The 27,125-nt window shown below is 52.3% G+C and overlaps 2 protein-coding genes and 1 long non-coding RNA gene across 9 annotated transcripts in view; 2 read left to right on the top strand and 1 right to left on the bottom strand.

Moving 5' to 3' along the window:
* The window catches only part of PNPLA7 (patatin like domain 7, lysophospholipase), a 126,516-nt gene extending 124,613 nt beyond the window's left edge, over nucleotides 1-1,903 (top strand). Inside the window, exon 35 of the mRNA XM_080561496.1 lies at nucleotides 1,064-1,903. Within this exon, the coding sequence (XP_080417622.1) occupies nucleotides 1,064-1,144 (81 nt within the window). The 3' untranslated portion in view covers nucleotides 1,145-1,903. The remainder of the gene's footprint in view (nucleotides 1-1,063) is intronic.
* On the bottom strand, nucleotides 9-21,497 carry LOC308180248. 2 transcript variants are annotated; one of them, XR_013940846.1, is made up of 5 exons: nucleotides 21,344-21,497; nucleotides 20,751-20,985; nucleotides 16,903-17,013; nucleotides 6,489-6,919; nucleotides 9-386 (listed from the first exon to the last, which is right to left on the bottom strand). It is a non-coding gene; the product is annotated as an uncharacterized lncRNA (long non-coding RNA). The 2 variants fall into 2 exon arrangements; XR_013940847.1 differs by lacking the exon at nucleotides 9-386 and having other exon boundaries at nucleotides 2,048-6,919; nucleotides 21,344-21,496.
* A 25-nt stretch (nucleotides 21,498-21,522) lies between these two features.
* NSMF (NMDA receptor synaptonuclear signaling and neuronal migration factor) overlaps nucleotides 21,523-27,125 on the top strand; it is a 50,382-nt gene continuing 44,779 nt past the window's right edge. For 3 of the 6 annotated variants that reach the window (XM_080561507.1, XM_080561511.1, XM_080561509.1), the window contains exon 1: nucleotides 21,549-21,784. In XM_080561507.1, the coding sequence (XP_080417633.1) occupies nucleotides 21,690-21,784 (95 nt within the window). In that variant the 5' untranslated portion in view covers nucleotides 21,549-21,689. Of the gene's footprint in view, nucleotides 21,785-27,125 lie in introns of all 6 variants that reach the window. The other 3 variants (XM_080561510.1, XM_080561508.1, XM_080561512.1) reach the window with 2 other exon arrangements.

The following is a 27,125-nucleotide window of genomic DNA, read 5'->3' as shown; positions in this document are numbered from 1 at the left end:
GTACGCGCTGCCCCGGCAATAGGCTGTGCGGTGGGTACGAGGTCGAGGTGTCAGGAAGGATTGCTCAGAGGAGCACGTACAGGGGTGTGCCGAGGAAGACTGTGCAGAAGTTTTTCTGTGCAGTTCAGGCACTAAAGGACACGTGCTGTTCAGGTGGGCAGTCTGCAGCGGTGCCGTGTGGGGCAAACGTGGCCACGTCGTGTGAAGAGCCCAGGGCTTCGTGGGTTTGGTCTCAGGGTGGGTCAGGGCTGGGGTGCATTGGGCACGAGGAGGCTGAGGGAGCTGCTTCCTTCAGCTTGGAGGAGAAGAGGCCGAGAGGGGACCTGCCTGCCGTCTTCAGCTGTCTGGAACTGGGTGCTTATAGAGAAGATGGTGTCAGAGATGCACTGCAAAAAGACAAGAGGTGGCAGGTGCAGCTTGCAGTAAGGGAAGTCCTGACTGCATGCAAGGAAAGGTGTCACAAAAAGCACACCTGGGTGTTGCAGTGGGGTGTGCAGAGATGGTGGAAACTTCAGCCTTGTCGATACCCAAAAACCAAATAGAAAAGGCTCTGAATGACCTGATCTGGCATTCGTTAGCCCTGAGTAGAGCAGGAAATTGTATTATATTTCCCAAAAGTCCCTTACAACCAAAGTTATTTGATTGTGTGGGAGCTCAGGTCCACCCTGAGGAAAATCTGCACTGTGAGGCCAGGCAGTTGATGTTGCCTACAGCCTGAAGGGTCGTACTCCTGCCCTTCTTACTCCAGCTAGAGTAGCCAGCAGGTTTAAAACCTGAAGCTGCCTGTCCTGTTGGAGATGAACTGTTTTTTCAGGGGAAACATGTGAGTAGTTTGGGAAGGCTCCTAGCCTGGGCAGCTGCCAGTGTGAAGATGTGACGTGGCTTTGGTGTTTTGAGTGGGGAGCTGGAGCGATGGTGTACAGATTTTTGGTTGCTGGGCTGATCTCTAATGGGTAATGCCTGATGGACAAAAGAAGAGATGAGGCAAGAGGACAGGTTTTATCCAGCTCAGGAAGGACACTGAAGAATGAGTTTGTGCTTTTTTTTTTTTTTTCTCCTTCAGGATGAAGATATGCAGATAAGAAAGCGCAAGAATCTCCCAGACCTGGAGTGCCAGGCAAGAAGCACGGGAGAGCTGGGCTAGCGCTCAGAAGACTGACAGCTACATCCCGTCCATACTGCCACTTTTATTTATATGTATTTAAAAAAAGAAAGCAACTTCTAGTTGACATTAAGTAAGCTTTCGTCCTTCTCCAGGCAGGGTATGAGGCATTCAGCTGCCAGCACTAAGCACAAATATCCGCATCATGCCCAAGTCCCTGTGCCACTTGGACCCCCGTGAAGGGTGGCCGCCTTGTGCCGTGCTCCTTTGTACGGGTGCCAGAATGAGCGGCTGTTTGTTAATCACTCTGAGACTGACAAAGTAGAAACGTGGTGGGAACGTGCAGTCAAACGCTGCCTTGATTTTTGCTGCGGTATGTTCCAGTTACTGTTTTTACTGTGAAGGCCCAAAGAATAACTGGACGTCATCCAGCAATGTACTGAAGTCTGTTGCTGAGAAGGCTCCGTGCAGCAGCACTAGAGAGAGGAAGGGATTTTGTGGATCGCAGCATCATTGCTTTCTTTTCATATGAATCAGGTAACTGTGTAATCAACTCCTCAATGACTTTTGATCAGGTACTTGTGAGCAGTGCTCTGACAGGAGCCAGTCTGAATGTATTTAACTTGAAATCTGAAGCCAAGAAATCAATTGACAAGAACACTAGCTATCTAGCCTGTATCCTCAAACCATCAGCAGAGCATTTACTGACAAATCATAGTGCTGACATTTGCCAGTGAACTCTGGAGCCACTACTTGGCTGTATTTGCCCTGAAAAAATAAAGGTATTCTACTGGATTGAAATGTCTGCGTGGTGGTTGCCAAGTTTCTCTTTGTGGGACCCAATGCTGGTAAATTTATGCTGTTTATTTACAACTGGTTTTGAGCACAGAAACCTGCTTGAACTTGAAGGAACTGTAACCACCAACACTGAGACTTCCCCATCCTGTGCTCGGTGTGGGATGTTCTCTCAACTTGTGAGTGAATGCAGAAGTCCTGGGGAATGTAGCAACAGCCTAAAGAACCCAACTTGCCTCTGCTCATGTCTGACTTGCAAAGAAATGTGTGTTGTTTTTCTTAAATTTCTAACTCCAGTGGGAATCACTCGCTATATTAAGTACTGGGAAGAAATCTCCAGTGCTCTCCCCACACCCTCCCCCTGAGGCCTGCAGCAATCGGTGTGAGTTGGGCCGTGTTCAGATGTCCCCTGGTGCTTGCTCTTCTTGTCCCACATCTGTCGTTGCTGATAGCTCCACTTGGCTGGATAAATTAAGCTAATTCTTGCTTTATGTGAACTCTTCGGCTCAGTGCTAGCTGTAGGTGCTGTTGCCTCGAGGGGATTTGTCATCCAGCCAGAGCACTAAAGACAGTCCTGAAAGCTGCCTCCTGTGCTGAGCTGTCCCGGCCCTCTGATGTGCATCAGCAGCTGGTGATGCCTCCAGGCATGACCAGAGCTGGACAGCGCAAGCCTGGGGCCAGAAAAGTTTGGTGGCACCACCGAGGACAGCCGTGGTTGTGAGTGCTGTGAGTGTGACCTGTTCTCTGTGCACCCATTCTGCCTCCTGTTCTCCTCCATCACAGCCGTGAGCGTGCAGTGTTTGCCCAGGGAAGCTGTTCCTCTAACACAAACTGGTATTTTCGAGTGTCGGATCCCCAGGTCAGCATTTTGGGCAGAGGGACGTGTCCCCTCTCTTGAAGCCACCCAAAGTGAGCCTGGCTCCACCTCCAGAACCTCTCAGAAGTGGAAGTGAGAGAGACCTTCCCTGCAACGATCGTCCGGGCCTTTCATGCACATTTTGGTTAATGCAATTTTACAGAAAATGTTGCAGTTGACAGAGCTTCTTTCCTGCTATTGAAAGAAATTAATTATTTCAAATAAAACTCTAAAATGGCTTTTGAAGTAGAGGTAACGCTGCCGGCAGCCAGGTTGCCTGTTGAGCTGGAGATACTTAATTTTGGTTGAGATTAGTGGGATGTATCACAGGGAAGGCTCGTGGCAAGCCTTGGGAAGAATGGGAGTGAGTGCCCGTGAGAGCACTTGGAGCTCTTTTAGAAGATGGCGTGTGCTTTATAACCACAGAGCTGCTCGGAGCAGTGGAAGAGGAGCACGTCTTGCTCAGCAGCAGTAGCAGCACAACTGAGTTCTGTTTTTCTGACGAGGGGATGCAAAACAGATGTGAGAGGCCCTCCAACATCGGTATCTACGGGTGGTTACAGCAGAGGAACCTCTCCCTGGGGAAGAGTGACCAGGGCTGGAGTACAGACTAACCCTCGAGGTGACTAAGGTCCTCTGGTTGCCCCTAACTGAGCCCATCCTGGTCTGCAGCCTCCAAAGGACTCCTTTAAAAACCAAAGTGCCTTCAGCAGAGGTTAGGTCTCTGCGTGGGGCCTTCCCACCCCCTGACATGGGACGGGTGCACTTTGTCGGACACCCGCGTTGCGCTCCCCGTAGCAGCGATCGGTTCTGCTTGCCTGGCAGCTGGGGCAAGAGGACCGATCTGGGGCGGGATGCTGTTTTCCAGACAGGTGACTGCTCTGCCAGCCTGAGCGCATCGCTTCTTGCATTGCCCTGTGCTGTACCAGGAGAGCTGTTTCCCTTTGTTCGAACACGCAATTAATTTCCAAGTTCTGAATTCTAACTCCAAACTTCCTGGAAGCCGGTCCTGCTCCTGGAGCCTCGGTGTGAGCCGATGGGCTCGCGTTTGCATGGGCTGAAGGAGTTGTGGAAAACAGAAAAGCACCAGGCTTCCTGGGTATGCTAATTAGAGCCACTAGATTTGCTTTGTGACCTGTTCCATGGGGAGATGGCACTTAGTTCAGATGTACGAAGACAGAAAAAAAACCTTTGATGCGAGACTGAAAGTCTGTTCTAAATAATTTATCACAGCTTTCTTTCCTTGCTGCATTTTCTGTAGCTGAGTCCTGGACACTAAAACAATCTTTCCTTCTGTGCAGAAGAATGTAAAGCAATTATTGTACAATTTTAAAAGCAGATTTATTTTTTTTTTCGGCTTGCTTTCCTGCTGGCTGTGGTCTGCCCAGCTCCCCGGTTGGGCAGTGCAGGGTTCTGGCAGTGTTTCAGCTTCGTGTCTCTTTGTCCAATCCCGTTCTTTTTTCCCACAAATCTTTTTTCGCTGCAGAAGAGGGTCACACCCAGGGGCATCCTAATGCTCCTGTACTTGCATGTGCGTTTCCACAAGGGTTCATCTGGCTGTCTTAACCAGCCCCTGCCCCCTCCAACCCCCAGCCTTGTCCTAAGGAGTTAGCACTGATCAGCCCCTAATACCCCAGACTCTGTGCCTACAGTCCCACTGCTGTTTTGCTGGAAATGCAGCAGGAGAGGGGTGGCTTAGAAGAACCCAAGGTTTCACCAAGGTTTCACCTTGGGTGCTGAGAACACAGAGCTTGTTCCCTCAGCCCAGCACCAAGCGGGGAGGGGCAGGATCAGAGCAAGGTCCTGAGGAGTCGGGGCTGCGAGCTGCAGCTGCTGGGTGAACTCCAGGGGTGGTGCGAGAGGTTCCCCTGAAAGCCTTTGGCTTGGACGCCGGTGGTTGTGATTGCTGGGGTTTAGGCCCTTGAGTGAACATCCAGAAACACCTCCCAGTGACGAAGGAGCAGCGGGTCAAGCACCAAGCCTGCTTGGTGGCCCAGGCTGAGCCCTTGCAGGCTGCCAGGGTGACAAACAGGTGAGGACAGGTCACGGCTGCAGCCAGTGCTGCCGCGGGGCTCTGCCGGTGCCCCGGCTGCTGCGCTAAGGGGACAGATGTGTCCCGGCTCGGTCACTTGTGAACCAGGCGCACACTGAAGACAGGAAGCCATGGAGGAGGGAAGGTGTTCTGGGGACATGCGTTTGCAGGGCTCTGACTGCGGGCACGGTCCCTGCAGGGGAAGGGCCAGGGGCGCAGCCACCCCTGTGCCGGGTGAGGGGACGCTGCAGCGGGGCGCCCTTGAGCTGGGCAGTGGTGCCCTTGGGGCTGACCGACTGCACGGCTTGCTGCAAGCACAGAGCTCGTCCAGTTGCTCTGTTTCGCTGTTTGACTATCGGAGAAAGCTCCAGCAGGGTTTAGGGAAGAGGAGCGAGCCGCTGTTGCCCGGTGGCAGCTGGAAGCACCTTTTCAAATTTGCTGGGAGGCATCGCCCAGGCAGGAGCAGAGCGCTGATCTCGTGCTGTGCCGCGCTGGCTCGTGCGTGGCTGTTTGTGGTGGCTCCTGCTGCGGCTCCCTGGGTGCGAGCTGTAAGCCTGGAATGAGCTGGTCGTGCTTTGCTCTGTGGACTGGGGGCGGATGGGGGCTGCAGCAGCGCCCTGCGATGCTCCTTCCCTGGCAGACGTCATTTTCTCTGCGTGTTATTCCAAAATTAATCTAATCTTATTTATTCGTGCTCCCCTGACCTCCTCCAATGTGTGATTTTCCTTGCATGCCGCCCGAGTGCTGTGTTTAAGCTGTCAGGATGCGGGGGCTCTGCTGTGCCTCAGGGTTTAATTTACTGTTGCTGTGAGTAAGAGCCAGTAATAAAATCAGCAAACGAGAAATACAGCAAATATTTTCCTCTCCTGCAGGCGCTCCACGAGGCTGGACCAGCACCCGCTGTGCTGAACCTGGCCGAAGCACGGTGCCATGTGCGAGGTCTCACAATGGGACTGCGGCTTCCTGGAGGAGACTGAGCACGAGGCATTGGGGTTTTTAAGATGTTCAGTAAAAGTGACATTATGATGTGGCTTCTGATGGCACCAGGGCACAGACTTCCATTAGCGGTCCCTTCCTGACCCATGGCTGCTTCCTCTCCTGCTGGGTCTGGTGGGGTTTGTGCCTGTGCTCCTTGTCCCCAGCCTCTCCTTGGGTCACGGAGGGTCTGACCCTGTTTTGGCTTTTATTTGTGCTTTGTTATAAATAGTGCTGTGAGCCCTCAGGGCAGCTGTGCCCATGTCCCCTTCCCGTGCCTGGGAGCCACTTTGGGAAGTGAGGATGGGGCGCAGCTGCCTGCAGGCGCTGGCTGCAGAAGCTCAATGCAAGGAACCATTTCCTCCTGTACCCGGGGTGCTCCCTGAGAGCAGGGAAATGCTGGCACAGCCTGCCCGCCTCAGCCTGGGGCAAGGGGCGCTGCCGCACCCCCTTTCCTGACTCGAGTCGAGATATTTAGGGGAAAATGTGGGACTAGCAATTGCAATAAAATTATTTGCCTGTTGCTATTATATATAATATATATATATATTATATATATATATTATATATATATATGTGAAAACCAAAAGTGTTATTAGTGTGTATCCTGGTTTTAGAAGTAACTATATACTATAAATCTATTTAATTTTGTATCAGGATTTTTCCTGGAGACACTTTACACCCTGCAGGAGCAGCCCTGGGCAGTGTTTCAAGTGCCGGGAACGCACCTGAGGCCTGAGTGTTTCTGAGAGCAAGCGCGGCGTTTTCACAGGTAATTGGCAGAGCCACCGTCACCGTCCTCCACAACGGCTGGAGCCAGCAGGGACAGCTCTTAATTAAATCTCACGCCATCGGGGGGTGAAGGACAGGAATACACTCTCTGTCACGACGCAGACAGGGTTACCAGCGGGGAGTGATGGCTTTGTCCGATGTGGCCTCGATACAGAAGCGCCCGTGCTGAGCCTTGCTCCCCTGCACAGCGCTGAGCAAGAGTCAGCACCCGTGAGCTGCAAGCACTAACGATGCTCCTGGAAGTACATGGCTCTGGAAATCTCGTCTTTAGCTGTGGCGTCTGTCAGGGAGGGCAGGCGTAGCAGCACCAGCGGTTGACGCTGTCCTTTCAGGGATGAGCACAGCTCTGCATTAGAGCACTCGAGCGCTGTATAATTTGGGATCAAAAAGCACACAAAGTGGGCATTAATTATAAATGTACCATAAATGACACATTTTTTTTCCTCGAAGAAAACACACTAGCTGTGATGCATGGCCCCAGAGGAGCGTGTCAAATAAGGCTGGCGCGTGGTTCGAGCAGCCCTGACCTGCCTGCGTGTCCTCATGCTGCACGGGGCGAGCTCCGAGCAGTGCCCGTGCCCTGTGTATGAGCACAAAGCCACCACAGGGACTGCTGGGGGTGAGCGTGGGTGGCCCCAAAAGCTCTGCTTGCCCCTGGTGTCAGTGCCGGGGTGCCCTGCATCCTGCTGTGCCTGGGCAGGCAGAGCGGGGTGCTTTTTGTATCAGCTGGCGCGAGCGGGGTGCTGACTGTGCCCATGGCTGTATTTGCAACCTAAATAAACTTTTACTCTATCTTGGGCATGTGTGCACCCACCTCCATGCAGCTGGCATCTGGTGACCCACCTGGTGTGGGTCTGTTCCTCTGGTGTGATTGGGCTGGCCCAAATTAAGCACTGAATTAGTTGGAGGAGGCTGGACGGTGACTGCTCGTCATGCTGCGGAGCTGGGGGATACTCAGGCATCCCCCACACCACTGCCCCATGGCTTAGCCATGGCACCAAGTCTCCTGGTGGCTGTAAAACCCCTCCCTTCTGCTTATTTCCTTGCTGGAAATAGAAAGCTTTTAACAAAGCAAAGATCAGAAAAGCTTTTAGAGCAGCTCTGGTGAAGCGGTGCGCCTGTGGGATTTGGGGGTAATGAGGCGTGAGAGCCATTGCGGCGGCGGTGGTGCAGCCTCGCGGGTCGGTGCCCGGGCTGTGGCTGAGGGCGCTGGCGCGGGGCCACCCAGCCCGGGCAGCTGCAGCCGCTGGTTGAGGCTCCTGCTGCGGGACGTGCTGGGCGGTGAAGATTTTGGTTCCCAAAAGCAGAGGGGAGAGCTGAGCCTTGCAGGAGTGTTAGGGAAGCGTGCCCCTTTTTGGGGCTCTTTTTCCCAGGAGCAGTGCACCTTTCAGTACGCTCCATGGGTCAGAAAGCTTTTCTAGGTGCCTGAGAGCTGCCAAAATTAAATGGAGCTGGTGTCAGCTCTGCAGCCGTTCCCCAGTGCAAAACGGGTGGCAGGAGAGCGCCTCAGCTCCTCTCCCTCGCAGCAAAACAGGAACGGTGAGTGGGGTTCTTTGAGCTGGCAGGTAAAGGACGACTTAAAACATCACCTGGCTCGCGTGGCTGTCAGTGCCCTCAAGCACTGGGATCATGTGGATTTGGGGAGCCGAGCCTGCCACCGAGCTCTCAGCACAGTGCCTGCCGGGGCTCTGGAGAAGGCCGGAGTGTGGGCACGGGCAGGGCCTGGAGCAGCTCCGCTCCCCAGTGCCAGAGTCGGGCTGGATGGGGCGCTGCGGGGAACCAGATGGGCTGGCTGCAGGGTTTGGCCAGCTGTGAAGCTGAGCTGGGGGTTGAAGGCAACTCCTCTTGGGGCCCTGAGCCCGGGCTGTGGCCGTGCTGCTCTGGGAGCTGCTGATGTTGCACAGAAGGCAGGGGTAAAGGTGGGAACGCGGAGCCCCAGCAAGAAGCCTGCCAAATCCCCCCAGAGCAGCTCCCACCCGGGGACCCTGCACGTGTCCCTGCTGCAGGCAGCCCATGCTCCTGTGGGACCCTCTCCCTCCTCCCAAAATCTGGCCCTGGGCTGCGTGTGCTGATGCGCAGGGAGGGAGAGCACCGTGCGGGGGCTGCGGTGCCCCGGGGGAGCCCTTCTCGGGGCCACCCATGTTCTCCCCAACACGCGGCCGAGCCGGGACCCAGTGGGGTGGGCGCCGTGTGAGTGCTCTGCGTTGCCAAACTAGGTCATGCCGTGAACTCGAGCGATGTGGCAGGCAGAGCTAAAAATACAGGCAGAGCCGAGCGTTTCCCCAGCAGCTGTGAAGGGCTGTGGCCCCGCTGGGTCGGACCTTGGCCGCGATCCCGGCCCCATCCAGGAGGGTCACCGGGGCCCTTGGGCTGCTGTAGCAGGGGCTGATTTAGGAGCAGGTAATGGAAAAGTCCCTCTGGGGCTGCAGGTCCAGAATCTGTCCCCCAAAAATGCGTCTCTGCTGGTGGAGTCTTTGCCAGGCAACTCGCAGCCTGGCTGTTTGGAGAGACCCTCCTGTGAGCCCTGGGTGTCTCATCCCCAGCGCCTCATCTGCCCCAGAAAGCAGCCTCAGCTTCCCTCTGTTATAAATGTGTAAACCATTAGTTATTAGAAAATAATGTGGAGGAGCAGGAGGAACAACAATGTAACCCAAGCCTGACGCAAAATCTCAGCCAGCCAAATTTTGTTCCCTTAGGAGAGTGCCTTTGTTGTAGTGTCACACTTAGGGAGGGCACCAAGTGGACGGGGACAAGTGGCCTGCGGCGTGCTGCTGGGACGAGCCCGGCTGGGTCCTGCACTGCGCAAGGAAGAGCTGCTGGAAGGCGGCGGGCTCGAGCCCAGCCCCAGGGCTTGCAGTGAGCCCACGTGGCTGCTGCCTGCAGCTCAAGGGTTTTGTCTGTCCCCTCTTGGGGACTTCGGTTGTTCCCTTTGGGACTTCAGCTGTCCCCTCTCTGGCCACCTCTCGTGCTGCAGAAAAGCACGGGCAGCACAGTCCTCCACCTCTGGTTTCTGTACCTGGGGCCAGAGCCGTGTTGCTGGCGTACTGCAAAAGCAATTCCCTCCCCTAATGATGTCTAGATTTTTTTGTATCATAGCTTTTTTGGATGAAACGTCTCCCTCGTTGCTGTTTGAAAGCTGGCCTATTTTAATACTGCCAAGTGAAAATGGGTTCGTGCACAGAGAAGATCCCAGTTGCTCTATACAACTTCGCTGTTGTAATTATTCACTGCCAGTCCTTCTGCTTCCAGCAGCTGTATAATTCATCAGCTGTGTTTTGTGCTCATTTCTCAATCAATGATGAAAACATTGATTAGTGTCAGGCTGGGACCAAATCCTGCAGAATCCCTCTACATCGTCTCTGTTCACTGATGACTCCTTGTTTGGAGATGGGTTTGCAGCTCTCCATCCATTTAATGAGGGTTTTATCAAGATTGTATAGAGCTAAATTTGTAATTAGGATGTCATATGATATTAAGTCAAACACATTGCCAAAAGCTAAGCAAATAATGGCTACATGGTAACCTTTATCTACAAACTCACAATTTTCTCAAAGGATGAGACGAGGCTCATTTGACAAGACATTTTCCATTAGACCACACGGAGTGTATTTTTAATCCGTGAGTTCGATATTAATTGGATCCTGCATGTCCTCTCCATTTTTCAATCTGAACGTCACGCTGGACCAACCGATTGTTAACCAGGGCGCCCGTCTCACCCGCCGAGCACCACGTTGGTTCCTGCCAAACTCGGCGCGTCCCCAGGCTTTGGGCTTTTCAGAAGCGAGTGAACGGAGGGAGCTCGGCTCAGCACACTGCCCTCAGGTGCAAACCGTGTGGGTCTGCTGATTCAGAAACCCCACGGGTGCCATCTGCGATGCTCTCCGGTGTTGGTAGACCAGAGAGTAGTTCATCATCTTCGTGCCTCACGTTCCCATCCTTACTAAAGGCAGCAGAGAGGCAGTGTGTGCCTTGTCACTGGCAATGCACCTCTTCATCTAGAAATGCCACGGCTCCTCCGTGCTCGGGGGCTTTCAAAGTTCGACTGGGTGAGCCCTGAGTGAGGCGGTGTCATGCCAACACCTGCCCTGAGCAGGAAATCAGACTGGAGACACCCAGAGGCTGTTCCTGGCCAAAATCTTCTTATGCTTCTCTAGGTCTATGAAACAGACCTGCAACCTCATTAACGCTTCTCTTGTTTCTACAGAGAACAACTTGTTACTGCTCATGGCTTTGCCAGCCATGGGTTCTGCTCTGTCTACCTTCCTCTACCAATATCTCTGCTTCATAACTCACTCTGGTGACCACTATATATTGATCGGTATCTATTACTTTCTTCCTCTTCATATATATTGTCATTTTGCCTCCAGTCGCTGCTTTCAGGTTACCAACTTTGAGGATTGGCTTTCAGCCAAAGTTACATTTTCTCGACTGTGCAGTACCAGCTTTTTTGCCCTATTGTAAGTTCTTCTGAAACTGCTGATTTTCCACTCAGAAGCTGTTGGTTTTTCCCCTTCAATTTCCCTCATAACTTTCACCGTCATCGTGAAGTTTGCGAAGCTGCTGGTTTCATGGGTACCGACAAGCCGTACCAGTCCATGGCAGAGTTACGTGACTCCGGAGCACCCTGGAGTCAGCAAAGCAGGACGGAGCAGCCGTGCTGAGACATCCAGCCTGCCTGGAGCCCAGGAGAGGCTCTGCTCCCTCCATCGCACCCGACACGGTGCCTGAGCTGCCCTGTCCATGCTGGGATGTCTCTGCCCACCCTGGCAGCCTGGTCCGCTGCTTCACCATCCATAGTGTTAAGCGCTTTTTCTTTTTGTCTAACCTGAATTTCCCTGTGGCAGTTTAATCCCGTTGTTTCTTATCCTGTCCTGCCTTTTATCTAGCTGGAGCATGTTGCTGTGGCTCTCCCCAAGTCTTTACTTCTCTGGGGTGAGTCGTTCCCTCTTTCAGCCTTTGCTCATAGGCTGTGCTTCTGCACCATCTCATCCCTCCTTGTGCTCCCTCTGCGCCGTCTCCAACTGGCCCACGTCCCCTCCACTGCCAGAACTAGGCCAGATCCTCCACCTGGTGCCACACCAGCCCTGCGCAGGCTGCACACGATGGCACATTTCTGTGCCAGTTCTCATACTGCCACATTCACCTCTTCTGCACGGGCACACCGCTGTCGGCTCCAGTTCAGCTGAAATTTTGCAGTAGCATCCAGCTCCTTTCCTGCAGAACGGTGACAGATTCAGCTGCTGCCCATGACAAGCCCCTGGCCAATCTCTCAGCCCCTCTCTGGTTTCACTGTGAACCACTGGGGCTGCTCTTCTCCCTCCCTGCAAGGCAGCTTGGAAGTGGGGCACGGGCAGAGAGAGCAGAACACGTAACCCCCTCCTACTGCGCGCACACACTGCATCCATTCCTTTCCCATGCCCTGGGCTATTTTATTTGCAAATGTGGAATTTGTTATCCTTGCTACCAGGATCTAACCTACTGGCTCTTTGCTGCCTGCATCTTCGTGTGATGCCCCAGCTGAAGCAGATGGCTCCTATCTTGGTACATCCTTGCCGTGGTCAGGAGCTGCCGACAGCCCTGAATGTGTGCGCAGCTGCTGGGTGAATCTCCCCGTGCTGCCCAGAGCCACTTCTTGTCATCAGTAAAGATGCAGGTACACACTTTAGGCCAGTAGAGAGCTATGGAAAGCACTGCAAACAAAAACACACACCATAGCACAACACAGCAAAGCCCAGCTCTCCTCTTTTCCTCACCTCCCTTTCAGTTTCTCACTCCTTCTGCCATAACCGTCGCAAGTAGTTCCCTTCCGCCCACCCGGAGGGGAAGAAGGCTAAATGCATCCCTTATCATCCTCCAGCTGAGCTTTCTGAGTCATCTTCCCCGTACGTTTCTGCATGCTTCTCTCTGTGCTCTTTGGCCTCGCTCTGTGCAGGATCAGTCCCCACGTTCTCTGCTGCTCCCTTGCACGGCCTCGTGACAGGCAGAAGTGCCCGTGTCGGAGCAAGGTGGGCTCTGCCGTGCCCTGGGCTGTGCACAATATGGATGCTGCATTTCCAGCTCTGCCTGAATCCTTTTGCCAACAGCAATTGCAGATGTGCAAAACAGCTGGAAATGGTTTCATGTCTGTATGCAGCACCTTTAGATATAGCGAGGGTTGGACGCGGCGCAGGGTGGGATTGGAGCAGAGCTTCTGTATTTAGATGTTTACAGAGACACATGCACACAAACCCTCCTTTAACAGCAACATTTCTTCTTCCATCTTAAACATAACGCAGCCACCTCAGACTTCAGTGTTTCTTCTGCTGTGCTGCACCAAAGTCAGGACAAAGTCAGACTGTTATTTTGCCAAACAGTGAAGTATTGAGATGTGGATGGAGCAAAAACTGAGTAATCACTGAATCATTGAGCAATCAATTACCATCTGGTCTGTTCCTGGAGCTGTTTCGGGAATCCCGACCTTGAGGAACCTCCTTCGTTTGGGCCAAGTCCTGCACCTCCACGGCTGCTGAATGGCCCCTGCCGGTGCTGGAGGCCCCTGGGAGCAAGGCCTGTCTCTGGTAGGTGCAAAATTGGCTTCCTTTCACCAGGACGGGTGGCACAACAAGGGAACACATCACCTTGGGAGGGGGTTTCCCATCCAGGACAAGTGTCACAACTTGTCTAAGCAAAGCTGCTCTAGTGTAGGTGAGAGTCATGTCTCAAGGAGGCAGCAAGACCAAAGTCCTCCAGAGGGCCTTTGCTTCCACACTTGAGGGGCTGCATAGGAGAGAGGTTAAGGAATATTTTCCCTGCATGAAACATCCCCCTTGTTGTTTCCTTTGTTATGTTGATTGGCTTTATTTATCGCAGTTTATTCTGAGGGAGTGGTTTATGTCAATGTGAAGGCACTAACTTAACCAACAGGAATGAAATGATGTTACCATCCTGCTCGGATCTTCCCTCATGCTATAGCTGATGCTCTTCTGTTGGGTTTCTTTTATTTATCCCTACCTGCTGTATTACTGTAAGAAAAGAAGATGAAATTATTATTATGCTGCTCTTGAAATGCCCACTGTCTTGCTGGCAGCTCTCCTGGTTCAGAAGTAAGGGGTCTCATCCAAATTGTTTGTCTCCTGGGCAGTGACTTCCCTTGCAGAGCTGTAGGAGCACACCTTTGAAACGATCCCAACCAAGCGACTAATGCAGACTGTAACAATCTCCTGTGCTGCCACTGTAGCCTTTGTTCTGGGTCCTTGGCAGCTCCTCTTACCTGTATTGATTGCATGGCTGCCTGAAACTGTTCAATGCCAATGCTGGCATGAATTCCTCTGGTGGTAGCATTAGCATTAACTGTAGAAACTCACAGACAATGATGCAGTGGGGCACGACGGGGCTCTCATGTTCCTTTGGGCTCCTGACGGGTTAGGCAGTGCGGGGACCTACTGCGTGCTCCCAGCGTGACCCCTGCACAGGCCTAGGAGCTGCTGCGAGGTCAGGCTGCCTCTGAGCACCGCTGCCAGCCCAGCTCGCCCCTCGTGTCCTCGTGCTCTTGGGCTCAGTAAACAGCCAGAAAACTAACTTGGCAGAGAGGAACAAGGGTTTTCTGCTGGCACGAATGGAGAGTGGGAAGGTACGGCCAGGGAGGCAGGGGGTAGGACGGAGCAACGGGAAGCACTCTGACTATGTTCAAGGTGGAGTTTGGGAAAGGACAGAGGGAACTGAGAAAAGACGGAAGGGTTTATGTGATGGGATTGGATGTAGTTTTGTCCTCTCTTAAATGCCTGAAGTGCATTATTATTAACATTATTATTACTATTATTATTACTATTATTTTATGAATGGGTCTGCATGTATTTCAACAAGGCTACACATGGGACTGAGTCTGCCCGGCTCCAGCCTACCTGGCGCCAGGCATGGCTTGTATTTATAACATTATTTTAGCATTCCTGGGCCATGTTTTAAGGCAGGTTTGTTCAGTGCTTCACATTGCAAGCCCTTAGTCCAGACTGGGCGTCTCAGTCTATTGCAATAAAAATGGAGTAAATAAGAGGTATGGCTGAGTGACGAGACTTCTGTGTGGTTCGCATGTGAGCTTTTGTCACCTGGCTGTTGTAATGCCAGTGAGACCTGGATGGAGGCAGCTCAAGATTTCAGCCAGCAGAGTAATAGCTAATTGAGTGTATTTCAATCATGAGATCCACAGAAGGAAAGCAAACTCCACAGAGTAGAAGGAAATTGCATCTTAGAGTAATCTGAATGTGGATAGATAATTAGGCCTATATTTCATGGGAACATTTGCTGGGCAAGATAATGAAAAGGCGGGCAACATAATTTTCTTTAAGTAGTGTGATGCCTCCCGCTAGGGCCAGGGTGTGCCAGCGCTGGTGCTGCAGTGCAGTGGGAGCCTGGGAAGACATCACCTGGCCAGAGGAGCTGTTCCATGGCACTGCCAAGCTGAAGCCATCCTCCCCACCTCTAATGTCTGCTCAGAGAAAGCTGGTGAGGCTCCTGCACTGCTCTCGAATAAGAAGGCAAACTAAATCCCACAGCCTCGTCATCTTCCTCTCACTCAGAATGGCAGCCACAGCAAAATCTGCTCAGGTTGTGTTTGTCTAGACAGACGCAGGTCAATTCAGTGCTAACATGGGAGACCCCAGTGGGAGGCCAGGCTTGGAAGAACTCCTGCTCTGAGTCACTCTGATCCGGGCTGGAGGACCGGCAGGGGCTGACGAAGCGGCTCTGCAGCTGAGGTTCAAATGAGATGCAGCCTGGTTGTCCATGCTCAGGAAATCCCTCGTGTGAGAAGATGATGCTGGTGCTGAGCATTGCCCTGAGCGCTGGCTCCACATGCTGCTAGTGGGTTGCTGCACCCACCCCAAAACGGTGCACCAGCCCTCAAATCCCCACCTCCAGCTATGGCAAAAACTATGGAAGCAAAGCTCTAAGGCCTTTTTCAGTGTTGCTTTTTCCAAATTTGGGATAGGAAGGTTCTGCTTGTCCACATCCTCCACACCAAGATAAGCATGTATTCTCCCTTCCAAATCTCCACTTAGGAGTAGGGGGGCTCCTGTCTTGGCCTTGCTACAGACTTTGCTGCCTCATGCAGGAGCAGGGAGATAATGTAAAATAATATTTGGCTTCTTCCTAATGCTGTCAAAATGAGAAGGTTTGGGCAAGTGCAGTGACTTAGGAGGGTGGAGGAGAGGGTTTCCTCTCTGTAACATGTAATCAGGGTGAGTGATCAAGGTCTAAGAGGGTCTGACTTCCCCTCCTGCCAACACTGCACTCATTAGCGCATCAGGGCTGGTACATGTCACATAACAGAAAGAAAGGCTGAGAGGTTGTATCCAGCCCTGATAATTACTGGGTAGGTCTTTTACTATAAATAGCCAGGAGTAAGTTGGCCTTAAGATGGGTCTGAGTGTTCTGTATCTGAGCTGGTTCAGAGGAGCTGCTCATCCAAAGATCAGAGCTATCTTTGGGACTGTATTTGAACAAGCTCTTATTTTCTAACGCCAAGTGCTTTGCCGTTTAGGAACAGCTCTGTCCAAGTGAATCTGCACAAGGCAAACCCATTCTTGGGTAACTCCAACTTGCTAGCTATTGATACTGCTTCTGTGATGTATTGCCTAATTTTAATTATGCCAGTTTTGGGAAAGTTATTTTCTTATAGTGCCTCATTAGAGTGAGGTTTCTAATCAATGAATTCAAAAGGAACATCTTGAAGTGACTAAATTAGCCAAGTGGGAAGTTAGCTAGGTGATATTTCAGTGACCTCCTGGTACCTGGGAGACTTTGAGCTTCTCATTGCAGTTGGACACAATAAGCATTGTCCTCAAACTCTTTTCATGCACTGCTACACAGATAAACACAGACAGCTCCTCCGGCTCCCCCACCACCATGGATTTATTGCTGTCTCTCAGGACTGTTGTGACTTGTCAGAAGAGCTGAACTGGGACACTGTGTTTATGGACAGTTTGTCTCTTTTCAGGACAGCGCTTTGCCCCTCCATTAACACCATGCTTGGGACAGTTTTGCGCAAAAAAGCAAAAACAGGGGGCTAAAAATGTCCCTGCCTGAGCCAGTCCTCTCTGCACTTCTCTGATCTCAGCACTTCCCCTGCTTGGGAGGCGCCTCCACCTCAGGCTTGCACTGTGGCATTGTGCAACCCTGGGAAATGTCTCTGGGGGTGGGGGTCCCACACCTCCACGACACTGCTGCCATGTTACTGTGCCCTTTCTGTTAACTAAATAACTGTGTTATCTGCAGGGACCACCAATGTTCATGGTCTCACTTAGGACCAAAGAAATTACAGTCATCTCACATGAGAACAGCGTTAAATATCACGCTTTGTCCTGTTTTTATGCTTACCATACTGCTGAGTCGCTTCCCGTCAGCCTCCTGGGTTTGTACTGCATCCAAAGCAGCAAACAGACTGTGATGTACAAGTGCAGCTTGGGTGGGGACGGTATTCAGCTGAACCTGGGAGAAAAAGAGGCCGTTTCTCACGATAAGGCTTCAGAGCCCAGTGCAGTGCTCTGAAGTTCGGATTGTTTTTCTCCTGTGTGCATATCTTTGTAATTATCTGGACTGGATGTCCTGAGCCATTTTATTACCTAGTTTTTCACTATCATGAGGTCTTTGTATATTCTTCAGTATCTCATGTATTTATGACCCTGAATATCGTAGCATCATCAGCAAGTTTTGTCATTCCTTTTTTTTCAACTCCTTTTCAAGATTATTTACAAATACACCGAAGAGTGCAGACCCCAACACAGATCTTGTGGGGCTCCATTCAAGAGCTTCCTCTGTTCAGGAGCCTGACTATTGATAGCTATTTTCTGAGAAATCCTTTAACCAGTTATTTATCCATTTTAAGCCCTTTCTGTTAATCCCATGATAGCTGTGTTTCTGTAAGAAACTCCTGTGACAGACCTTTTGGGAATCTAGGCAGACTATATCTCATGATCATTGACTCCTTTAAGGAACTGTAATAGCTTTATGAGGCATTCCTGTATTCAAGAAAAACCACCTTTTTTTTTCTTTTTCCCCCCCCTCCAATTTCAGATGCATCCAAGTACACACTAATCATATTCTTTACTATAGTTTCTATCAGTTTGTCCAAGCGCAACCTCAGACTTCATGGTCTGTAATAACCCCAAACCCTTCCCATTTGTCACCTGAGAGCTCTCAGACATGGAGGCTGTTATGCACAGTGATTACATGTTACAGTTAAGTAATTAACACTGTTTCATCCCCGAGTTCCTCATCCTGAGCACTTAGGTGAATGCCACCTCAGCCTTGTGAATTTTGCACTCTTTGGTTTGGCTATTTACTCCTCAACTTCTGCCGACAACTTGAATGTGAGCTAAATCCTGCGCCACGTCCTTATAAAGATTGCGGGTACAGAAGTTTCTCTGAGCTTGTCCTCACTGGCTACAGCTGCAAAACATTCACTTTGTTCTTTTGTTCTGACCTTATCTCCTTCGAGTGCTCCTGTTGCACCATGGCCAACTTCTGACTCCCCAGCAAGCTTCTTGTGCTTCGTGAGTTTGAAGAATAGTTATTGTTATTTGCCTTTGCCTTTTGCAGCTTGTTCTTATAACTTTTTTTTTTTAATTATTATTTTTTGCTCACCTTAATTCTCTTTTTGAATTTAACTTGACAGGGTACACATTCTTTTGTTTGTTCAGACAAAAATGACTTTTCTAAACATGAAAAGATTGTATCCTTCCAAGTCCGAGAGTCATCAGACCATCTCAGACCACCTCATCTCAGCTTGATCAAAGGACCTAACAAGGTCCAGGACATCGGGGTTTCCTACTAGACAAGTGTGTGGTTTTGTTGTTGTTTTGTTTGAAAGGATTCTGTAACACCAGATTTTTGAAGTGTGACGCATTTATATAGATAAAAATCATCAGTGGCCAGGATGAATTTTGTCTGTCTTGGGCTTGGGGTATTTCACCTTTGCTGGTACAAAGAGGCGAGCATTTCTCTGACCAGCTACAATTATTTTTGAAGCTGTTTTGGGGTGTGCTCCCTTAGGGTGAAGTGAGCTCAGCAGGGAGCCCCACAAGTAGATGTCTGGGGTCTGGGCAGAGGGACCGTGATGCTCCCTGCCTCCTCGGCCTGCTTGCCTACGTGTGTGCGTCTGGAAGGCCTGTTGCCATGGAGAAGCGATGGGGAGCCGTCTGCCTGGCTCGCCTGACTTTTTTCCTAGCACGAAGCAAAGGCATTTCGCCAGCCTTAATGAGCCGAAGGCGTTTGGCACACTGGCTGCATCCTCATCTTTGTCACACTGGGGTACGCAGACCCCCAAATACTGGGAGAAACTCAAAGGCAGGGAGGAAAACTCAAATGTGGGTGAGGAAGGGAGCAGAGAGCAAGAGAGAAACCGCAGAGATGGGCCGGTGCTTGGGTGGGCTACGGAGTGATGGGGCTGGGCCCTTCTCAGGGGTGCACAGGCTGAGAGGCAGGGGGCGTGAATTGCAACAAGGGAAATTACAATTAGAGACATGGAAAAAAAATCTTTCCCTGTGAAAATGGTATATTTCTGAGACAGGGACAGGAGTGGTGGTGGCATCTCCATCATTGGAGATCTCTAAAATCCATCTGCCCAAGCCCTGAGCCACCAATGTGCCTTTGAAGTGAGCCCTGTGTTGGACTGGACCTTCAGAGAGATGGAAGAAGGAGAGTTTCAAAGAGCTCCAGGAGGCACAGATGTGGGAGACAGTGGTCTGAAAATGGGGTGAAGGTGGAGACATCCCTGCTTTTTAATTTGGGGAATTGACACTACTGAACGCTGCTTCCCTCACTGCAACTGATTGTATGGCTCACATTCTCTACAGTTTTGTTTTTATAAGGTGCTCCCTAAAAAACAGGTGTATTCTGTCTTACTTTCTGTTGTAGAAACACTTTGGTGGCATGACTATACAAGAAAGAAGGGGACTGGGGCTTGAGATTGTTAGGAGCAGAAATTTAATGGGAGTCCTCTTCTGCGGGAAGAAATTCAATATATTGATGCTGGGTTCTGTTTTGTACCTGAACAATGTCACCAATAGCAACTTTGGGGTATTTCCAGGTAGATTTGATGGGGATTATGTCAGGGGTAGGGTAGAAAATCTGATGATTTATTGTTTGTTTGCATTTAAAAAAAAAAAAGCCATTGCAAAAGCTGGCAAAATATTTAAACATATAAAAATATTATGAAATAAAGAACATTTTTCCTATATTTCTGAAAAAGAAAAGGGGCGGAAAGCACAGTTCAAAGGCTTAGGCTGAGTTTATTTATAAAGCATTCCCACGTATTTCTCTTTTCTCCCTTGCTGTGACAGCGTGTGCACCTCTAGATCTGTGTCTCTGTTTTCAGTGGTGTGAAGCAAGGCTGGTCATCAAATTAGATGAGCAGCTCTACCACACTTACTTCCGACACAAAGGACTGAGGCGTACCTGCCCTAAAACCTGTTCTCCAGTATTAGCACATTGGATTGAGACTGCAATGTTTAAAGCTGTCTCATCATTCAGTTCAATGCTGGGTAACAGCTGTGCCCTGTTCATCGTGCTCGGGTTGCAAACCCCCCAGGAGGAGCGTGACCCTCGTCTGCAAGGGCAGCTCTACTGAGCGAACAGGACACGGCGCCCAGCGCTTTTGGTGGCACTGACGGGGAGGCTGATGTCACTTAGTACCTCTCCTTCAGTCAGCTGGTCTAAGCTAAAAAGCATGGTGATGTCTTCATTCTGCACCCAGGGAACTTTTTCTGCTCACCGCTGGTATCTAAGCAAAGATACATTTCTGCAGATTTGTTATTCACATATCGTCTGTACAGGTCCTTGTGTCTGTACACGCCAGAGGAGCTGGGTTTTCTGCTCTCTGTATGAATTGCTTTTGTTTTTCAAGTGGTAGGTTAATAGAACCAAATAGTTGCATGAAGACTTGAACAAATTAAGTCTGCTTTCTTGCAGATTTTACTTTGGAGTCTATGGAGAGAGAGAGGGCTGAAGTTGTGTTTTTTTTTTTTTCCCAAACTTTCAGTCTCTTCCATACAAGGAAGGCTAGCAGAGTCAGTGGGACAGCCCAAGTGCTTTTTCTGCATATACTGTGAATAATAATTAAAAATGAACCATCCCCACTGACTCGGGTGCCCTGAAAGCAGATTTTTATCTACTCTCTGCAGGAAAAGCACTTTTCCAGACCCTCCTTGGGCTCAAGGCATACATACGTGAATTGACAATGTGTCGGGGCTTTGCTGGGGGAGCAGCAGGTCAGAAGGGAAGCTCCTCGCCCTGGGTTTGTTCTCTAGCAGCCGGTGACCCCGAGGAAGGCGTTTGCTGTGGCGGGCGGCAGTGGGGACGAGGAGGACTCCGCCGAGGCCCCTCGTGGCTCTGCTGCCTCTGGTCACCTCTTGTGCCCCCGCGGGCGCTGTTCTGGGCTGGTGGCAAACGTTCCCCGCGAGGCTGAAATTAACAGAGGAGAACGCCTGTTTGCATCGACCCTTCCGAGGTGCAGCCTGACGGCAGGACTCCCGTGGCCAGGCCTGACCCGCGGTCCCCATCTGCTCAGCCCGTGGGGGGCCCAACTCGGGGTCCCCTCACGGCCCCGGCTCGGGGTGCGAGGGCGGTCTGCGGAAACCAAACCCCGCATAAAACCTCCTGCTTTGGCCCAGCGTCCACCTGCGGCCGGGACGGCTCCGCTCCCCTCAGAGCAGGGCGGCGGCCCGAGGTCGAGCCGGCTGCAGGTGACGGAGCCGTTCCCTGCCGGGAGCGCGGGGAAGCGCCCCCCTGCCCCGGCCGCCCTCGGGGGCTGCAAATTCACCTCAGGTCCGAGCAGAAGCCGGCGGGGGCTCGGCTCAGGGCCCCTTCCCGGAGGGCTGCCCAGCCCGAGGCGTCCGCTGCCAGCCGCCGGGAGGAGGCGGGGGCGGAGGAGGGAGCCGGCGGCCAAATATAGCGGCGCTTCCTGGGCGGCGGGCAGCGCCCGGGCCCTCCCTCCTGCCGCAGTCAATGAGGAGGCAGCGGCCGCGGCGGAGCTCCGCACTCGCCGGGGGCAGCGCGGCGGGGCGGGGAGGGTCGGGGGGCGCCGCCGCCGCGCCATGGCGGGGCGCTGAGGGAGCGCCGCCCGGCAGCCGGCCCCGCCGCGGCATGGGCAGCCGCGGGGTCGTGCGATGAGCGCTGCCCCCCGCGCGAATATGGGCACAGCCGTGTCCAAAAGGAAGACGCTGAGGAACGAGGCCATGTCGTCGGTGGCGGCTAAAGTGAGGTGGGTGGCGGCGGGGCGGCGACGACCCCGGGCTCGGCGCGCCGACCCCCGGGCCCCGTCCTTCCCCCGGAGCCCTCGGGGGGCCCCTGCGGCCCCGCTGCGGCTGCCGGGCGCTCCCCGGCCGTGGGCGAGGTGAGCCGGAGCCGGGCTTCGGAGGGGCCGGGGGAGGATTCGGCAGGGCTGGGTGTCGGTGCTCTCAGGGAACCGGGAGCACGGTCAGGTTGCTCGGTGGGTTTCCTCGCCTCGCGTGCCACCCGCGTGTCCGAGGGCAGAGTCGGAGGCTTTCTTCAAGGGGGCTCCTGCCTCTGAGTGGGGACCCACCCGCGTGGAAACCCGGACCCACCGCGTCTGCCCCATCCCGCAGTGTCCTCAGCCGCCACCCCGGCCGGCCAGGAGACCTGGGCTCCTCACTGCGCCTGTCCTGGTTCCGTGCCGTTTGTCCTACAGCGCTGAATTCCGCTTATTGTCTGGTCCCGGTGCTCTAGCATCGAGCGTAGGAGATCCTGGAAGATGTATCTGGGGCTTGATCATGCTTAAGTTTACAAAGCTACCGCAGACGAGCTTTGTGTCCGTGCCCTTTGCCTGGAAGGACGGCAGCGACCCTTCTGCCACGCTGCGGCGAGCGTCACGGTACCTGGGGCACGGGCTCGGCGGCCAGCCGCCCCCCCAGCACGGCCCTGTAACCGGTAGGTCTGTCAGAGCCTGCTACACCCAGGCAGGCTGAGAAAAATGGGAAGAAATAAACTTTTCAGCTGCGTTACATAACGCCTCCTTTGTGTTAGACAAAATTGCGTTAGAATAACCCGGAGTCGTGTGTAGGACTTGGTGCGTGCTGCTGAGAGATCTCAGTCACCTCGCTGAGGCTTTAACTCAGCATTATGGCATCTCTGCTGTGCCAAAAGGAAGGATATCGTCTCATGGCATGAGGGGAGCACATCCAAAGATGTCTATATGTTGCTGTCTGTTTGCGTTGTAAAGAAATCCGTCGTTCAGAGTCTGGAGTGCATCTGGAGAAAGCTGTCCAGGCAGAACCTGGAACTTTTCCCCATGTAATGCCGCACCGTGTTCGTAACTGCAAACGTGAGTGCTTTCAATGGTGTTCAAAGACTTGGCAGTGAAATTCCCTTTGGCAGATGTCAGCCAAGTGGATGTAAAGAAATGACACAAAATGCACCATAAATGTTGTAATGGGGCTCTGGGAGTAGGATTAGACAGGCAGTCACACAAACAACGTATTCTGTAATAGGCGAGAAGATTTCAAATGGTAGTGTGGGTGTTCGAGAGCAGCGAACGCGTTTTGAATACAAATGCCCGCATCAGGATGGGCAGATACTACTCGTGTAGTGTCTGCTCTGCAGAGTCCAGGAGGTGTCTCGGGGGTTCTGGTCTGCCACGTACCTGCTGCGACTACCGGCATGCTGCTGCTACGTGGGAGCTCGGAGGTGCCTGGTGGTGGTTTGACCAGGAAGGTTGGGTGAGTGGGCTTGGGCTAGGGAATGTAAGGTGTCTGAGGGGTGTCTGGTCACGTAGATTATAGCACAGGACAGGTGCTCCTCTGTCTCCACATTCGTGACCTGCCTTAGAAATGCCTCATGGCAAAAGCCTTCGGGGAGGGCAGAAAACGGGTTGAGAGCTCCCTGGGTTGTAGCTTTGTGTGAAGAGGGTGTTGGTGGGGAGCAGGCGCTGCTCGCTTGCCTCCATCCTGCCACGCCAGGCATCTCAGCCCCTGGCTTGTGCAGTCCCAGCCACCCTCGGCATTTCTACAGCAGTGACGATCTGCCCGCTGAAGGGTTTCCTCTGGGCTTCCTGGCGCAGGCACATCCTCTCTGCCCTGCCCTGGGTCCTCCTCCATGCATCCTATGTGTCCTTCTTTATCTACGGAGAGGACTCTGCAGGACGGTAGGTAAGGCTACAGGGAGAGGCTACTCCGTCCCTCCCAGGAGGGCTGGGGACTTGGGTTACCTGCGCTGGTAACAGCGCTGCAATGATTGGGTCCCCTGCACTTTTGTGTAGGCAGCTGTGGGATCCTGCTTTTATGCTGCAGGACACGCTCAGGGATTGTTTCTCTGCACCTTCCGAGCTCTGCCCTGTTAATATTTCACCTGGGGCAGGTGACTTTTTGAAAGGAGAAATCAGATCCTGAAATTTACTCTAAGTCCGAGCGGCCACTGATATATTTTTATTATGCATGGCTGGAGTATGTGTGCGCATTTGCCCGTCCTACTGAGCAGGGAGCATCATTTGTTTGCTGTTGTGAGTAATGCGATTTAAGCAGAAGGTGCAAGCTCCCTAGATTCTTTAATTAAAATCTCTGCAGAGCATCTCAGGGGAGCCTCCTGTCCCAGGAGAATTAATTAAGCTCCATGCAGTTTGTTGTGTGTTAGGTCTTTTAAGTAGCTCTCAGAAATAACGGCGTAGTTGCTTGGTGTTAGCCCTGTTGAGGGCATCCGTGGTGTTGTCATCTTTGGTCTCTGTAGCCTTCTCCTCTCCTGAGAGAGCTGCAGCACAGTGCACTCATCCTGCGGCCGGCGGCGCTGGTCTGGCGGTGGGGCTTTGCTCGGGTTTGAAGTGCGGGGACGTGAGATCTCGCTGTTGCGCTGCTTCCTTCCTGTGGGCTTTCTGGCCTTGCAGCTTCTGGGGCACAACACGGGTGGCAGGGATGGCGTGGTTGTCCTCGAGTCCCGACCTTGGTGCTGCCCATCCACTGGCAGCTCCCCGGCTGCTGCGGTTCTTGTCAGGGTCCTGGCCGAGAAGCACCTGACACGCTCTCCTTGGCTTCCTCAGCACGCCTTCAAGGGCACAGATGAGCCAAAGCCTTTAGAAACAGGCTGCCTCCATCCTTGTAGCCTCAACCCCTACAGAACAGCACTGGCAGCCCAAATGAGGCAATAAACCAAGTCTTTCCCTTCAGGTCCGCTTTGTGTGGCTCTGGCCTGCAGCTTTCCTTGGGGAGGGTGTGATAATGTGGGCAAGTAAGACAGGAGACTTTTGCTGGGTGTTCCAGAAGCACCTCTCCTTGTTACAGTTGGCACGAGAAATACGTGAATTGTGTGTACTTCATCTTACCCAGGACCTTGGTGTCTGGTCCAAGGTACCCCTTGGAGAGAGGAGGATTTGATCACACTTCCCCTCTGCTGACTAGAGGCGTCCAGAGGATGCCTTTAAACAAGGCTGTGAAGATCTAGTTGCTGAGAAAGGGCATACCTTATACCGACAAATGCTGAATGTGTGCCTTGCCTCAGGTTTCTTACCGCGTGAGTAATTTCTTGGCTTAGATCAGGGTTCTCCATGCAGTCTAGATTCCTTTTTTTCTGACTGTGAATTTTCCTGTGAATGGTACGAACTCTTTCATGTTTCAGTTACCTTCTTCTTCATCTTCTTCCCGCTTTGTCCTCGTTCCTCCTGCCAGAGCTTTGTGAACATAAATTCCCCCAAGACTGTGGGGACTTTAAGTTCCATCAGTGACTTCCGATTTCCCTTTCTTGAATGAGAATTTAAAATTTTCCAGGTACGTGGATATGGCAGAAGACTAGTTTTTGTTGGGGTATTGTTACTATCAGGTTTAAACAACGTAGGCATCAACGGTCTGCAATGACTGAGCTGTTCGCAGTGGGCGTGCTGCCGGTGTTCCCCTCCCTGCCTGGTGGTGAGCAGGGCTGCTGCTGTAGGACGTGGGTCCTGCTGGGGCAGGAGGTCTCGCTCCCACGTTCCTGAGGTGCAGCACTGTCAGACACTGCCACAACAGATTCCTGCTCTGGGCAGTAAGTACTTCTGAGGATGCATAAGAGGGTGGTGGATGTTCTTTATTTTCCCATGTAATCCTCCCAAATACTCTAAGTTTTGCTTATCCTGCAGCAGTGCTTGAAATGGAGTTATCACGGGGCTTTCATGTATCGCCGAGTGTTTCAATACACATTTTTTCCTCTCAGTTCAGTGTCAGTTTAGCGGAGTGCATAAATTCGTGTGCATCAATTTCTCATAGCTGCCAGTAGGCATCAAGGCCCCCTCTATCCTGCTGATGTGATTATTTCAGAGACATAAAGGCTATTCCATGCTCATCACGTTGTAATTGATATCTCTGTTATTTGGCTGCTTTCCTCCTTCTAACAAATGTATGTCTAAATTTCTGTGCTTCGTTACAAGCTCTCAGTCTGTTTCTCTTCCAGACCTGAGTCCAGCTTTGGCACCTAGTGCACCGTGAGTACTGAGAAACGCCCACAGAGGGGCAGCTGCTTTTGCTGCCAGCATCGCACTACCCCATCCCACCCTCCGCAGCCTGGAAGTCATTCTGATGGAGAAGCAGCCCGAGAAGATGGTAGTGTTCCCTCTGAGGCAGTTGGCAGTCTTCTTTTTGCTGGTTATGGTCAATAGCGCAGCGTACGAAGGCAGCGGTCCCTGGTTGATGTCCTTCTGCTAAATGACACTGTACTGGCTGTGTTACGTGCAGGTCTGATCTGCCACCAAAATGAAAACCTCCCTCTAGATGAGTCAGGGCTGAACTTGTCATGCCATCAGCTGACTACATCTCAGTATTACCTGCTCATTTGGATGCTGCTTTCGCAGGGTTATAGCTCCTCTGCCGTGTATCTGTAAGGCACCTTGCGCTTCGTGTCACTTGGGTGAAGCAGGTTCCCTTCTTTTCTCTCTTACAAGTTAACTTGACCCAAGGTGTCTCGGCTCTGAGCCCAGCTGGATGGTTTCTGTCCAATCCCACGAGCAGGCTTGATGGGCTTTGGTGGTGGTGGCTGTGATAGCGGTGGCAGAATTGAGCTTAGGGAAAACCGCGATCATGCAGCCTGTGTTAGTACTGCATGTTGATAAAAGAATGGGGTGAATAGAGCAGTTACCGTCTGTCTGGATTTTGCTCTGACTTTATTTCGATCGTGTCAGCAGAGAGATGAGGAGATGGTGTAAGTGGCACACTGATAATACTGGCAAACTGGGGTGACCGAGTGCGGTGAGGCAGGGAAGGAGCACAAAAGGCTTGGCAAAGCAAGGCCAGGCATAAGGAGCAAGCGTGGCCATCAGAGTCCCCCTGGCAAAGGGCACATGCAGACATCTGCGGGAGATCTGCTGAGGCGCAGCCAAGGAGAAGCCGGTGGCACATGGGAGGCAGGAAAGTAGAAGGGAACCACTGAGATAATAGGCAAAAAATTAGTCTGAAGTTTGGAGTGTAATTGGCTGGAAAGCCCCCGATGCACACTGTTCTGTGCGGGCTTCTCTGGCTCATTGGCTGTCACTGGAGAACTGTGATCGAGTGTCCCTGGTCGTTTGCTCGTGGGTTGGCCAGCGACGTGCGAGAGCAGTGGAGCAGCAGGGCCACAGCTGCAGGCTCAGCCTG

Source organism: Anser brachyrhynchus (assembly GCF_964034855.1).
Source record: "Anser brachyrhynchus genome assembly, chromosome: 19".
Taxonomy (NCBI): domain Eukaryota; kingdom Metazoa; phylum Chordata; class Aves; order Anseriformes; family Anatidae; genus Anser; species Anser brachyrhynchus.
Note: the sequence above shows the minus strand (reverse complement) of the source record. Positions and strands in the feature narration are given on the sequence as shown.